This window comes from Thyridium curvatum (assembly GCF_004353045.1).
Source record: "Thyridium curvatum strain D216 chromosome Unknown NODE_148_length_37605_cov_79.867709, whole genome shotgun sequence".
Lineage (NCBI taxonomy): Eukaryota > Fungi > Ascomycota > Sordariomycetes > Thyridiales > Thyridiaceae > Thyridium > Thyridium curvatum.
In genome coordinates, this window is record NW_022156903.1 from 1 (window position 1) to 13,685 (window position 13,685).

Sequence of the window (13,685 nt, forward strand, 5' to 3'; positions counted from 1 at the left end):
GGGGCCTTTGTGGGAGACGGCAGTCAAGAAACAATGTGATGGTTTGAAGATAGACCAAGGCTAGTCTGTGGAGAGACAACATGGAGCATGTTGACATGGAAGGACGAAAGGTAATGAAAAGGGAACGGGGCGGTTTGACCGTGTACCTTTTGGAACCTACCGAGAAACAAGTACATGAGCGAATGCCTGTCGTGGGGAAAGTCAGATGCGATGGGATCTGTCTCTTCTGAGGGAGGGCTTTGTCCGTCCGTCGTAGTCTTGTCGAAGCAGAGTGGGCTGCGTCATAAGCCTCGCCCGGCAGGGGTCCATCGGATGGGCTCGACCCTCTTGCCTGAGCTGCAAAGGCAGGCTGCCGCTACCTTAGCGGCTGGACAAGGTGGAAAAGGGAAAGAAAAAAGGGAAAAAGGATGGAGACAATAGTGTTGGTGCGAGAAAAGGGTGCCAGAGATCCAGGGTGTGGATCGTCTGGCCGGCCTGAGACTTTGTGGAATTGCAGAAAGAAGGTGTGGTTTATTGTCCTAAGTAGAGTGGATGATGACCCAGGATGTGCAGAGATGGCCTTGTCGATGGAGGGAAGGGGTTTGAGAGGAACATGGAGAGCGGGTCGGAGAAAAGATGCAACCTGCCTAGTGCACGAGGGCGAAGCTGGGGGGGGGTAGATGCAGCAACGACAAGGGCATGACAAGGGCCAGGACGCCTGGGAAGACTGAGAGGCCGTCACAAGGGGGGATATGACCACACCCTCTCCTCATTTAGATGCGCCAAGGGACAAGGGGAGGCGCCCCACTGGGAGGTCGGTGATGGTGGTGATGATGGCGACCCCATGTTTCTGCGATCCCTGTCGCCGTCGTTCTTTCGAAGGGTGGTCCCATCTTTTGAGTCCCGCGGATCGGGGTGGGTGGAGCCTCGTCCCTGTTCGGGATGGGCATCGGTAGGCAAAGCGCATTCCTCCCATTCCTCGAACTGGGTGGTGGTCTCTGGGTGGTCAGGGTGGTCACTGGTCTACCTAGCATGAGCCTAGCACTGAAACCAGCAGCCTGCAATCACGGTACCGAGCTAGAATACCCTTTTCCCTTCCCGCCGCTTCTCCTTCTTACGTTACTCGGAAGAGGCCATTTACGCACACACACACACCCAGACGCACGCGACGGACGCGCTGGAAGATCCCCGAGGTACCTACGGCGGCTCCCCGAGTAAGCCAACGTACATACCACGTCCTTGTACAGGTAGCCGTGGTGCCGTGCCGCTTGACGCAGCATCAGGTTGACAAAGGGTGGCGATCCCATAGCAGTCATGCTTCGAGACACAACTTCTTGCAAGGGTGTCTGGGAAGACGAGCTTGTTGCTCACGGCATGCCTTCATGCCTTGTTTGGCAGCACTGCCTAGCCACCACTCTGTACTTGCTACTCCATTAGTCGATGCTTGCAGTTGTTACGCCGTAATAAGGCCTGAGCCCATTCTGGTCCTTTTGGTTGGACATTCCTGATTCATCTATCGAATGGATGGGGACCGTATGGAGAGGAGCTTCTCACTTTGCACCCGGGTGACCAAGCTGGTATCCTCCTACGAGATGTATACAAGTACAAGTAGACGTCCTACCCAAGTGCGATTCCCGGTCGATTGGTGATGTGATCTGGAGAAAGGGGCGAATATGTGGGCTGGCAGGTGGTCACTCTCCGTGTTGGGACCGCGCTCCACGGTAAGTGCCCTTGTCCAGCACCAGCATGGCTCAGCGTTGGTGATCCCTGGCATCATTGTGTGGCCCAGACAAGTTGACCACTTCGGTAGCTTGTCCAAAGCGAGTACTTTGGACTTGTAAACCATTGGGAGGGTCGCATCGAATCGTTCTCCGTAAATAGCGGCTTCGCTATTAGATAGCCAACGCATGGGTCACCATGGAACGTCGGCCTGGAAGGTAAAACTTGTGATGGCAAGATTGGGATCGAAGAAGGGGTGAGCCTAGCAGAAGAAGTGGGCGCTTTTTCAACAAAGGGATTTGCGAAGCTTGGACACACCAGAGGCGGCTGGCTGGCAGGTCGTACCAGCAAGGCAGATCGATGTATATCCTCGCGCGGTTTCAGTGTGAGAAATACCCATTCCAGATCTGGCTCCTGAGCGGCATGCCGAGACAAGGTACCTACTCAAGCCGTCTGGTGCAACTTCGCAAAGCTTTTGCGTGTGGGGGAGTCGTTGGCGGCTAACCTACCATCACGAGGGGTGCTTCTAACCACCTGCAAGTGCTTCCTCTAGCGTGCGTGGGTGGCCTGCATGGCGGCGCGCGCGGCGACAACTGATGGAAGGGGGTTCAGCAAGGATGCAAGCATGGGCGGGTTTCTGTTTTTACGGAGTACCCTAACGGCCAGGCCAGGGAGGACATGGTGGTCATGGCACTAGAAACCATGCAAGTTTTGCGGGCAGCAGGGATGCACCTATGCAGGTGTTTCTTCTGCCCACCAAACGCATAGTGTTTGCATGCATGTATGTACAAGAATGTATGTACATACGGTTTGGCGGTACGGTAAGTCTGTCTATGTCTAGTACACACCCACACTTGCGGACGGCCGTCTGTATGTATCTCCGTACATACTCGTGTTCCAAGTGTGGGATGCGGATATCATGGGACATTTCTGCCGAAGCCGTCAGTCTGTAAGTGTGTACAGAGTAGGTATGCAGACAAGAGAGTCGAGAGAGTACGCTGGACAAGTGTGGAACCCGCAGCTCGCATTCCACATGTACGTAGATCGTCAGCGTCTTGGACGGGTGGTAAGCTGGGCCTTGATTTCAGGCGGCCGGGAACTCTCTCTCGACAAAAGTAGACGCCACGAAAGGGAAGCCGGTGCAGGCTGGAAAATGGCACGAGAGGATCGCAATGGATGCCTTCGCAGACCCATGGCAATGGGGTCTGGGTGTACGAAGTAGTGAGTCGTGTAGCGTCGTCATCCACGGCTTGGTGTCTCATCTCACCTGGCCCCGCGAACGCGATCCATAACCATCCTCAAACTTTTTTCTTTGCTTCTGATGTGTTGGCATGGGCAAAACGAAAAAATGGTCTTGCTCTCGCCTGGCCCGTCTGGTGTTAGTTATGCGTGCCAAGGATCGGTAATTGGTGGTACTTTGCGGACCTGGCCCTGCTGCTGGCCCACCGTCCTCGGCGGCGACAGCGGCGAGTTGGGCGAGAAAGGGCACTCAAGCACTGAATCCAATGCCACACAGACACGGGTCCGCTTTTCTGCGCAACTCGTGTACAATAGCTCCGTACTTTACGGAGGGTACTACTTGTACCAGACTGCGGATGGATCCTTCGTGGCTGGCTTGCTCGCAGAGAGGCCCGCAAGCGAGCAGGCCTGGCCTGTCACTTCTCCCTCCGTTCATTGCTGTCAATCACGTTTACAAGTACAATCCCCTTTTGCCTGGCCCTGCTCGGTTCCCCATTCCCATTCTGGGCCCCTATTCGTCCTCAGGGCTCTCGCCAATAGAGGGTGGGCGGGATTGCGGTGCCACCCTGGCCACCTGATCTGGGATGCACTTGCTGACCTCGATAGGGCTCCCTTTGCATGTGTAGCGTAGGTGGGTAGGTACCTATGCGTGTGCCTACCTACAAGTACATACCCTCATACCCTTGAATGGCACGGTGGTGGTGGCTGATCCTGACGATGATGATCTCTGCAGACAGACTCAGCATAGGAACGCGACGGACATTGTGGGAAGCCTCGTGTGGTATCCCCATCCCCCGAGGTACGGATGTAGGTACTTCTTGCGTTATTGAACTAGGAGAAACCACTTAAACCTCTTCTTACACTTGCTGGAGGTATGTGCATGCATGCATGTATGCATGTACTTCGCATCTTTAGTCTAACCGTAATCAGGACAGTTGCACTGGTGGTTGGTGTCTGATCTCTGGCGCCAGAGAAAGGGTCAGCATTGTCGGCCCCTGTTCGACTGGTGCTCCATTACTCTTCGTGGACTGGCCGGGTGGGCTGTGCCATTCGGCGGTACAGTAGCTGACTCTCGGCTCTGCCCCCAACCTGCTACAGCTCGTGCTCCGGTTCGGAATTGGGTGCCATAGCGCAGGCCATAGTATGACCGCTAACACTAGTGACACTCACTCGACTCGTACTTTGCAGAGAGTGAGCGGGCGCCCTCTCGTTGTTGGCCTAATTTGCATCCATGCCTCTGGCTGGGTAACCGGAGCGGAGGCCTAGGAAACTTGTTAGTGCGCTTGTTGCACCCAATGTTCCAATGTTCCAGTGCATGCCTCACGCTTGTTGCGGGTTTTTGCCATTTTTGCGGCCCCGTGATCCCTGCGTACGGATACAGCGCTGAAATGAACTCGCCAAGGACAATGTGCCGCGGAGGATGTTGGCCACTCCGGACGGTAGCATTCACCGCCCACGTCAATTACCGCCTTCTCTGATCTGCGACGATAGTCGCAGAAACGCTGCCGGGGAACAAGGAACATAAGACGCCACATGCCTAAAACGACAGCGCCAAGGCCCTCGACCAAACAAGATGCGAAGATGCCAAAGGAGATGAAGTGAGATTGTCATCGCCCGGGTCCGATGACTGAGGGGTTTCGAGGGAACGGAGCCCACCTTGAACCCATTCATGGCCGAAAACGCCGTATTTTGCCCCCCTTCAGGGTTTCTACGCGGGCTGCTGCTAGAGACCAGGTTCAGGGGACAAACGTCGACGGGTGCTAACTGGGCTTGTTTGAGCCACGATTCGTCACCACAGTAGAAAGCATCCGTCAGAAAACGACATCAAAGAGAATTGATTGTTCAGTTCACTTGGCTAACATTACGGGGCATGCATGGAGTAGTACCTCCCAAGGCAAGTCCGTTCTTCTTGACTGGAGAAGCGCTTTAGCCGGGACACATGCCCCCTTTCTTAAGTGATGCCGGATGCGCAGTGCCACTCTCTGAGCGCCACAGCACCATTGCCTGACACTACATTGCTCTGTACTTGTACGTACAAAGGGGAACCTTCCTGAGTATGGTTGCTTCTTTTTTCCCTTTTTGCTCGTCTTCACAGGTGGAACTATTGGACAGGGACTCGCGGAATTGGCGAGAGGACATGGCAGGGAAGCAAAGTGTTGCTTCAAATTCCGAGATGATCATCGCCCGTAAAACTCTAGCAGAAGCGGCTGAAGATCTCGACAGCGGAGTAGGTACTGATTCCTGACGCGGCTTCTTCCCTGGCACCCACACACCTTCCCCCTCGAGCCTGCTCCGGCTCCTTCGTACCTGCCTACTTGTACTTGTCCGGAGTAGAGTTTGGGAGCAGCAGTGGCGTGGCAGCTTACCGCATCAATTACGGAGGAGGTAGATGAGGCACTTCCTACCCCAGCATCCAGACCAGCATCCAGACCAGCATCCAACTCGGAAAGGGTCACATTTCACTTTTCTCAACCACCCGTGCCACCACCTACCTAACCTCGTGCATACTTCGTAACTAACTGCCTCACTGAGCCATCTCAACACTCGCTTCGCGATCCCTCCCCGCCCGCGAACCACGCTGAGTCATAAAACACCTTGGTTCTGGATCATGTTCGGTCCTGGGGCGGCCTGTGCATCCCAAACATGTTCCTCGATGTCGTACAATATCCGTCAATCCCGAGCTACAAGTAGATTGCATGAAATGCCGCCCCCCTTTCTCACCCTGCCTGCACTGGCACTCTGACGCTCTCAATATCATTGATCTCGACGCCTGGAGGCTCGACAGCCCTTGGCTCGTTGGATATGCACGTCGATGACAACCTGGCGTCTGAGGCGAGCGCCGCTCTCCGAGCCAGCAGGCCTCTCTCTGTCCCTGTTCATCTCGGCCAGTTGCGAGGCGTCGATGATCAGAGAACAGCCGAGGCTGTCAACTGCTTGGATATTGGATCGCTGCAAGATCTGGTGCAAGTTGGCATGCCTATTCTCCACAATCACCGGCCACGTACGCAAACAAGCTCGCAAGCCCCATTGGAGAGGATCCTATCCGCTGTGCAAATTGTAGAAGTTGGATTACGGATCCTTAACGATCAGCCATCTCTTTCGCCTCTCACGGAAACACTCAAAGAGGCCACAACATAAGACAGACCCTGCCTGAAGTGCAGTCTTGACTGCTTGTGGGGCCGGCTTATTGGGTTTCGTTCCTCTACGTCTGCATACTTTTCAACTTTTCAGTCGGTGAGCATATTGAACCTCCCCTGCCCTGCGCCTTATACCGATAACTACAAGTAGTAGCACATGGAGCGAACCCGGGGGTTTCCGCCCAACGGATGCGCCAACTGGTTGCCCTCCACGCCGCCTGTACAAGTATGGCAGCAAATACCTAGCGCTGATGGAAGAGGAGGTACCTCTTCAATGCATAAAAAAAGACTGCCAACCAATACGGTGGGGCGGGCTGGATATGGTGGTACCCAATTGCAGTGGTGTGGTCTCATCCTTACCCCCAACCTTGTCTGTTGCTTGCCGCCATGTGTTTCGGTGAGACCTTGGTAGGTACCTACCTATCCATGTTGCTGACTGCCAGGTAGGTACTTGGTTAAACTAGGTAGCCACAGGCTCATCCCGTTCCTTGTCGACGCTCGATTTCTGGAATGCACATCAAATGGATCTAAATCAAGGCCCGTCCCACATGTGTCCTCGGTAGGAGACAACAAGGCTGCATCAAACTTGAACGAACACGATCAGTGGCAATACGTCCTCCAGACTGAGCCCACATCATCACGGGATAGCAATGTCACGACGGGCAAACAGCATTCTGCACATTGCCTTCCTGTCTACTACGCCCAAGTTAACTCTACGGCGGGAGCGAAGCAACGGCGCCAAGATCCATGCATCCCAACATGCCTCCCATCATTAGTACTTGTACGAACTGATGCCCAGGCTCGAAAACAGAGTTCCGTTGGCCGATGCCACAGTCACGGATCCTGGTACACACTAGACCGGGGTATTGTGGGTGTGCTGAGATTCGGCAACCCCATGTCGGACACCAACAATTCAGCACGAGCCATGCCGCCGTTAAGAATGGTCGTACCGAGATCTGGCGGGCTTGATTCGCTGGGAGCGGTGCCAAATCCCCATCTTGGACTTCCTTCTACAATCAAACCTCAGGAACTAAGATCGCACTAATACAAGAAGACTCAAACATGTGGGACAGGGTACTCATCAGGACCGTGAAATCAGCTCTCGAATTATGCTCGGGTTAAAAAAAAAAAAACTTGCAACGACCCCGCCTCGATCATTGGCGATTCTTCCAGATAATACTAGGAAGCAGTCGGGCTCTGTTGTGAACCTAGACCTGGGCACCTGGGCTCAGAGAGCAGCGGCAGCGGCATGTCTTGCCGTGGCGGACCAGTATACAACATCACTAGCTGCACCGCCTAGGTAGCAGGGCGAGGAGCACAGCAGGCAGACAAAGGTGATATCATGCTTCGTGGGCTGGGAACACCAACAATCTCCGCGGCGACAAGCACGCAGGTACCTGCGGGTGTTACTGCCTGCTACTTGTATCTCCAGCCCGGCTCTAACTTCAAAGAGACATGATCACCTGGATCGAGGAAGTTTGCGTCTCGGGGTTACTGCCTCAAAGATCACTCCGTACTGCAAGAATACTTTTCTCTTTTCTGGTAGCTCAAGTCGATCCACGAGCGAAGATTCTGGGTCTCGGTTTCAAAGTCAACACACTCTCTGCAGAGCTGACCGAGCCTTACTAGGCGTTGTGCATGTCGACCCGAGGGCGGAGAACGTTTGGCCAAGTTTGCATGGAAGAGTGTGTGGCGCGCGTACCGGGACAGGTCTCCCACCCGTGCAACCTTGAAACAATGTCGATGGTGTGCCAACTCTGGCTCGAGCTGCCGTGTTATTGGCATCTGGTCTGGTAGGTAGCTCCAAGGCCCGCCAGAACCTTGCAGCGGTGGTAAAGCATTTGATTGTTCTGCGCGGCACGGCCTTACTTTGAACCAAGCTGGGTTGACAACATGCCGCTACTTTAGAGACATGGCAGGAGGAATCAGCAAAAAAAAAAAAAAAAAGGGTGGCCACCGGGCTTCGCATCTGCATCTTCATCTCCCGACTGGTCACAACACACACAGCACAGGACTGGTTTGGTCTCACCTCCATCGCAAAGAGTGGATTTGGTCGGAATGTGCGTCTGTGACAATGCAATACGCAAGGCGGCTCGGAAGTTCGACGATCTAGCCAGGACCGGACGAATCTCCTACGAACTGAGTTTGGATCAGGTGGATGTTTACGTGCCTCGCGGAGAGGGTGACGGAGGTTGCCTTTGGCCAAGCTTGTCCAAGCAGAATGGGCCTAATGTTGGTAGGTACCTCGTGTAAGATTACTTACCTAGGTTCTCAAACTCGTCCTGTATGGACGCCAACCAGGACTTGTACGACCGCGGTGGTTTCGATCCGGCGCGGGCTTGTGACCAGGAATGTGGCCCTGACAAGTCAGATTATCCTGAAGCCGTGGAACCGGCCGTCGGCCGGTGGGACAGAGGGTGTGCTCCGGGTGGGCTAAAGGAGTACATGACCAAATCGATCCAGGTACCTTCAACCTTGCAGGCGGGGGGGGGGGCACTGTTCGGATGCATGGCGGTGTCCGCGCTCGGTTGACTATATCTGACTTGGGCAGGGGGTGCATTCGCGTGCGTCAATATGACCTACCTTACATTGCTTCGTCTCGACGGAGCGCGGGTGTCTCACTGCACAAGGCGGCGTAGGTACGACACAGCCCGAGGGCACCACCACCACTACCAGTCCGTTATTACAAGTACATGTCGGTAAGTGTGTGTGTGCGCATTGCTGAACCTCTCCAGGGGAAGAATTAATCAGGCACTGGGGCGGGTCGCCGTCTTACCTTATTACCTACCTTGCTTCATACTTGTACATCGCACGGTCATCCCTGATACAAAACGGAACAGGCCTGCCGTCTGTCGTCGCTGCAAAACCCTGGCTGGGCAGCCAATTGGGCCATTTATTTCTTGCTCAGAAAGCGAGCAGGGTAGGGCGCACAGCTGTCTTGCGAGCAATGCATTTCGTCACGGGCGGCTGGGGGTAAGGACGTACTTGTCCATAGGTGCAGGGTGGGAAAGGAGCAGCAGGGAGCAGGGATTCATTGGCCCTCCCGGCCGGGTCTGGTACAGAAACAGATGAAACCCGCAGCTCCGATCACTGGCGTTGCAGTCGGCGTCGACTCCTTCTTTGGACACTGGATTGGACCACCCGCAAGAAAGACAAGAGACGCCCTGTCCGTGTCCTGGCACGGTCTGGGTCATTTGTACACTTAAAACGCCAAAATGGAGGCCGGGGGGGTTGGGCTGGAAGCCCCGGTATGAAGACCGCCCTTCTCAAGATTTCGCATATTCGGTCGAAGCGTGACGATCCACACACAGCAAGCACCAAGTGATGGGCGCTGAAAACACATCTCACACGCTCACACATACTTATACACATACGCCCTGTTGGCCCTGCGGCCCCTGTCCCCACGCAACCCACGCCTCTCAAGGATCAAGCCGTGCCCCATCACCACTGGTTGCGCTCGCGCGCAGGGACCGTGGAAAGCCGCTCAGTCTCCATACGTACTCCGTACAAGGATGTGGATGATGGCTTGCTTGGATGGAGTTTGGTGGATGTGCAGAACGGCGCCGGGCGTGTTTCCTATTGACCCGCCCAGCCAGGCGTCTCATCAGCCAAAGGGACGAAAAGACGAGGGGGGGGGGGGAGGGTCGAGACCTGGCCGACCCTAACTCCTTCCTGCCTCTTTAGTGAGCACCAGAGTTGGATGGTTGACGATCTTTGCCTCCAGTCGATGGCCACTTTTCGTGGGCATCAGGCTAGTTTGGCGCTCGCTCCGCTCCCCAAGCCTGCTGGGATTAATTGGAGGTTGCGTGCATACGCAGGCGCCCTGCAGAAACACCGAGCTTCAAACGAGCCTGGGATTTTCGTCCGTCGTGCCCCCTTTCGCAGACCAAGCTCGACGACGGGAGAAAGTCGCACGGGCAGCGGGGCACACGCACACCGTCACTCTGTACACACGCACTGTTCCTCCCTCTCTCTCTCGGCCCTGATGACTCCTTCGACAGGATTGACGGCGCCAGGCTCCTCCGGCAGCAGGCCAACGCCGTGATTGTCCAACTTCCGGTTTATCTCGTCCAGCGTGCGACACCCCACCCTCGAGGACGGACCGGGTAATGGATTCGCTACACGCCCTCCTCCTGCAGCCCACGCGTGCACACACACACACACACGCCAGAGTAAAGTACCCTTATTGACAGGGTGTGATATTGATCACCATATTCATCCAGATACGTCATCTACGGGCTGCCATCTACTTGCCTGGCGTGCAGGCGCACCACCACTGTCAGTCATCGACGGCACCATCTCCGCCACTCAGCAGCTTTGCTTGCTACCCGCACGGGATCGTCCCTAGCTAGGTAGTTCCTTACACAGCTGCCCGATAAGCAAACACCTTCCATCGGTTACCCAGAAGCAATATGCACCGGCAAAGGCTCCCACTTGCGGCAAGCCAGGTAGGTAGGCAGGCAGGGAGGCATGCCGGCCCTTCTGAGGTGACACCTGCCGCCAGTGCTTTTTTAAAGTGAGGGGGCTGTCAGGGCTGCCCATGCCAATCCTCGTGCATACGTTAGCGGGTTCACACGTAACCTGAAATCCCAACACTTCTACAGACACACGTTTCTCGGCCTGCAGCAGCAGCAACGCCATCAACGATCTACGCATCAGCGCGCTTTACGGCGTTATGCATGGGCACTCACACGCATGGTCACCCTCTTCTTCCTCCTCGGGGGCGAATCCAATCACGACGCATCGTCAGCTGTGCGTCTGGGCTCTACCCTGGCCAATCTGACTCGGCTCCTCTAAGTACCTGGCTTCCTGGACTCGCATGTGGCACCTAGGACACCGGAAGGGCTAAATCAACATACCCGCACCTTGAAGCGGCACTCCCCTGATTTACTTGGGTCTCCGTGCCTTCAAGAAAGGCAGGCATACTTGCCAACGGAATCACGGCCAAGCGTGTGATCTGGTGCCTCAGTCTTAGAGCACACTCCACACCCCATGGGAGGAGCCAGAGAGTCCACAATCCCACAGTCTAGGCTGGTTCTTCACCGCCTCTTAGTTACAGCACACAAGTACTCCATACGGCCTGGCGTTTCGCCTGGATCACCTGGATGCCTGCCCAACCACCACCACCACCACCACCACTTTGCTTTTTCCGGCTCAAATCGCCACCCCCTACGCCTAGCAAACGTTTGCACTATTGCGGATTTCGGCTCATTCATCTCACTATTGGAGCGTATCCGTACTGGTGCGAGATAATCAGTGGCTCCACCTGGCAAAGGGGACAAGATGAGATGCTCACGGCTGTTACATTCTCATCACGATGATCGTACGAGTCACAAGCACTGATCCTCTTTGGCTGATCGAGACCCCCCGCCCTTGGGCCGGCGGCGCGTTGATCTCCACGTCGGCATCAAATTTACTGTAGGAGAACCCAGCAGCCTGTGTCAACTTTTGTAACCGCCCTGCCGCTTTGTTGGCGCTGCTGCCTCGACGCCCAAAGCCTCCCAGTCGACACCAGGACTGCATTATTACCCCAAGCCAGCAAATCCATTTATTTGGATCTTTCGGCTGGCCAGGTCCACAGCCTCCTTGAGCGTTCTTTTCGCCTCCGGCTCTCCGCTCTTTCCGCCGCAGGCTAGATCCAATAGCACTCTTGCTATGAACGTGTCTCCTGCTCCAATGGAACTAGGCCAGAGCCGCCCAGATGTCAGTATCTATCTCGTGTCGCAGCGTATCGTTGGGCTGGGTCAGATCAGCTGGCATACTCAACTACTCGCGAGTCCGGCACCTGTACAACCGGGGCGGTGAAGGGCTCAAGGGATGACTTCTCCCACCCGGCAGCGCTCTCTGCACCCCATGTGCAAAAGCAATGAGACCTGGAGGTTGTCAGTTGACCCTGTCAATGTTCTCGCTCGACGGCCGGCCGAAACCTTGGACTGTTGCCGGCCCACTTACATCTTGGGATTGCTTTCCCTGGCAAGACAGGATGCTGGGTCGACGTATCCCTCGGCCTTACATGGGCGCCAACCCCGTCAGCATGATGCCCTTCCGTTCTTGACGAGCGCGAAGCGACATGCTTGGGAAGCTACTGACCTCTGCCCAGCTCCTGGAGTAAAACACAACATCGGCCTCGTCTGCTAGTTCTCGCAGGCCTTCCCTCTTTGGTTTCTCCACCTCTACACTGACCCTGGCCGAGGGCAATGATTGTCGAAGATGGCGGATGCATGCCAGTGTCGTCTCTGGAATCCGACCCTACTCTTGGAAAAGCAAAGGTGAGAAACGAGGGATGTCTCACCGGCGGACGACTGGCAATTTGCAAAAGGGGGAAACTTCGCACCTCAAAATGCCACCACGTCTCTTGCTCCCCCGCGAATGCATCGACGACCGCTGCGAACTCGCCCACTGTCATTTCCGGCAGGCCGTTGTAATTCACAATCGTCCGCGAGCCCGTCTTCTGGCTGCGTATGATGTAGCTGCTGGCGGCCTCGGTGCAACCGTCGCGGTACATGCAGTGGTCGAGACGGACAACGGCACCGTCGCCGAACGAGGAGATGATCTTTAGAGCTCCAGGCGACTCGGCGGCGGGGAGGGACGAGACGAGCCAGGGCTGGAGATCCCTCGCCTCCGATGTTGTAGACGAGTTCCGCAGGAGCTCCTGCAGGACCTCGGCCGTGTTGGGGCAGTTGCCTCCGCGGCGGACCTCGAGGGTCGTGGCCCGTAGCTTTGAGTCCTCCTCTGGGTAGTGCGGCACGCTATAAAAGGTTTGGGAAATTTTGCAATAGTTTTTAGTAAAAGCTTTCTGGTGAGCTTGTCTCTTGTCGAGACTGACTGGGCGATGATATCCTCTCACCTGAGGATCGTGTCGAGGTAGCACGCCCCGACTAGGATGAGGTGCTTCATCGCCACGCAACGATGACTACATGAGGTGAGGCACTAAGCCCGCTCGACATGACAACAATCGCTGGTAGAGAGGCCGATGTACGTCTTGATCTGTGTGGACAGTGCCTGCGCAGCTGTGACGCTGTCCTTGTCGTGAAATCGAAGCCAAGATAAGATGCTCAGGTCATGTTGGGAGACTGCCGGCAAATCGGTGGAGCGCTAATCGGGTAGCTTCAGTAACCCGTCCGTGATTGGCCGACGATTGTCCTTCAAAGCTTGACAGCTTCCCCAACTCTGATGACCTCCTTGTACGGCATCACATTTCGATGTTCATTCCAGTGGGTTGTGTCTTGAAGCGATCATTGCTTCCAGAGCAGAATCAAAGTGTCTTGATTTCGTGGAGTCCTGCGAATGTACTGTAGCTTGATTCTGAAAAGCCATGATATACTAGTTAGCTTCCGACAACTCTTCGTGTCTCTGTACGGTACGATGAAGAATATCTTCTGTCGGCCTTTCAGCACGGATTGCTTGTTCCCTGAAGGACGGACAAGACATCTGGCTCCGGCGACATGGAGATGAGCAGCCTGCATCTCCCCCGTATACCCAGTCGCTTGCTTCGTGTACATTGTTGACGGGTTGGCAAACACAAGCGAGCGAGACTGTTTATGTTTTGCCCAATATCAAGAAAAATCCCTTCTCGAGAACCCGAGGGACGGTAGTCCGATCCATGTAATG

General features: G+C 55.3%; 1 protein-coding gene across 1 annotated transcript; it reads right to left on the reverse strand.

The window, feature by feature from the left end:
- Positions 1 to 12,156: 12,156 nt before the first annotated feature.
- Positions 12,157 to 12,971, reverse strand: E0L32_012256 (uncharacterized protein; the record flags this gene model as incomplete). The annotated part of the gene is made up of 2 exons (XM_031135076.1): positions 12,157 to 12,823; positions 12,922 to 12,971. The coding sequence occupies 2 exons, from the start codon at positions 12,969 to 12,971 to the stop codon at positions 12,157 to 12,159; spliced, it is 717 nt and encodes a 238-aa protein (XP_030998977.1).
- Positions 12,972 to 13,685: the final 714 nt, after the last annotated feature.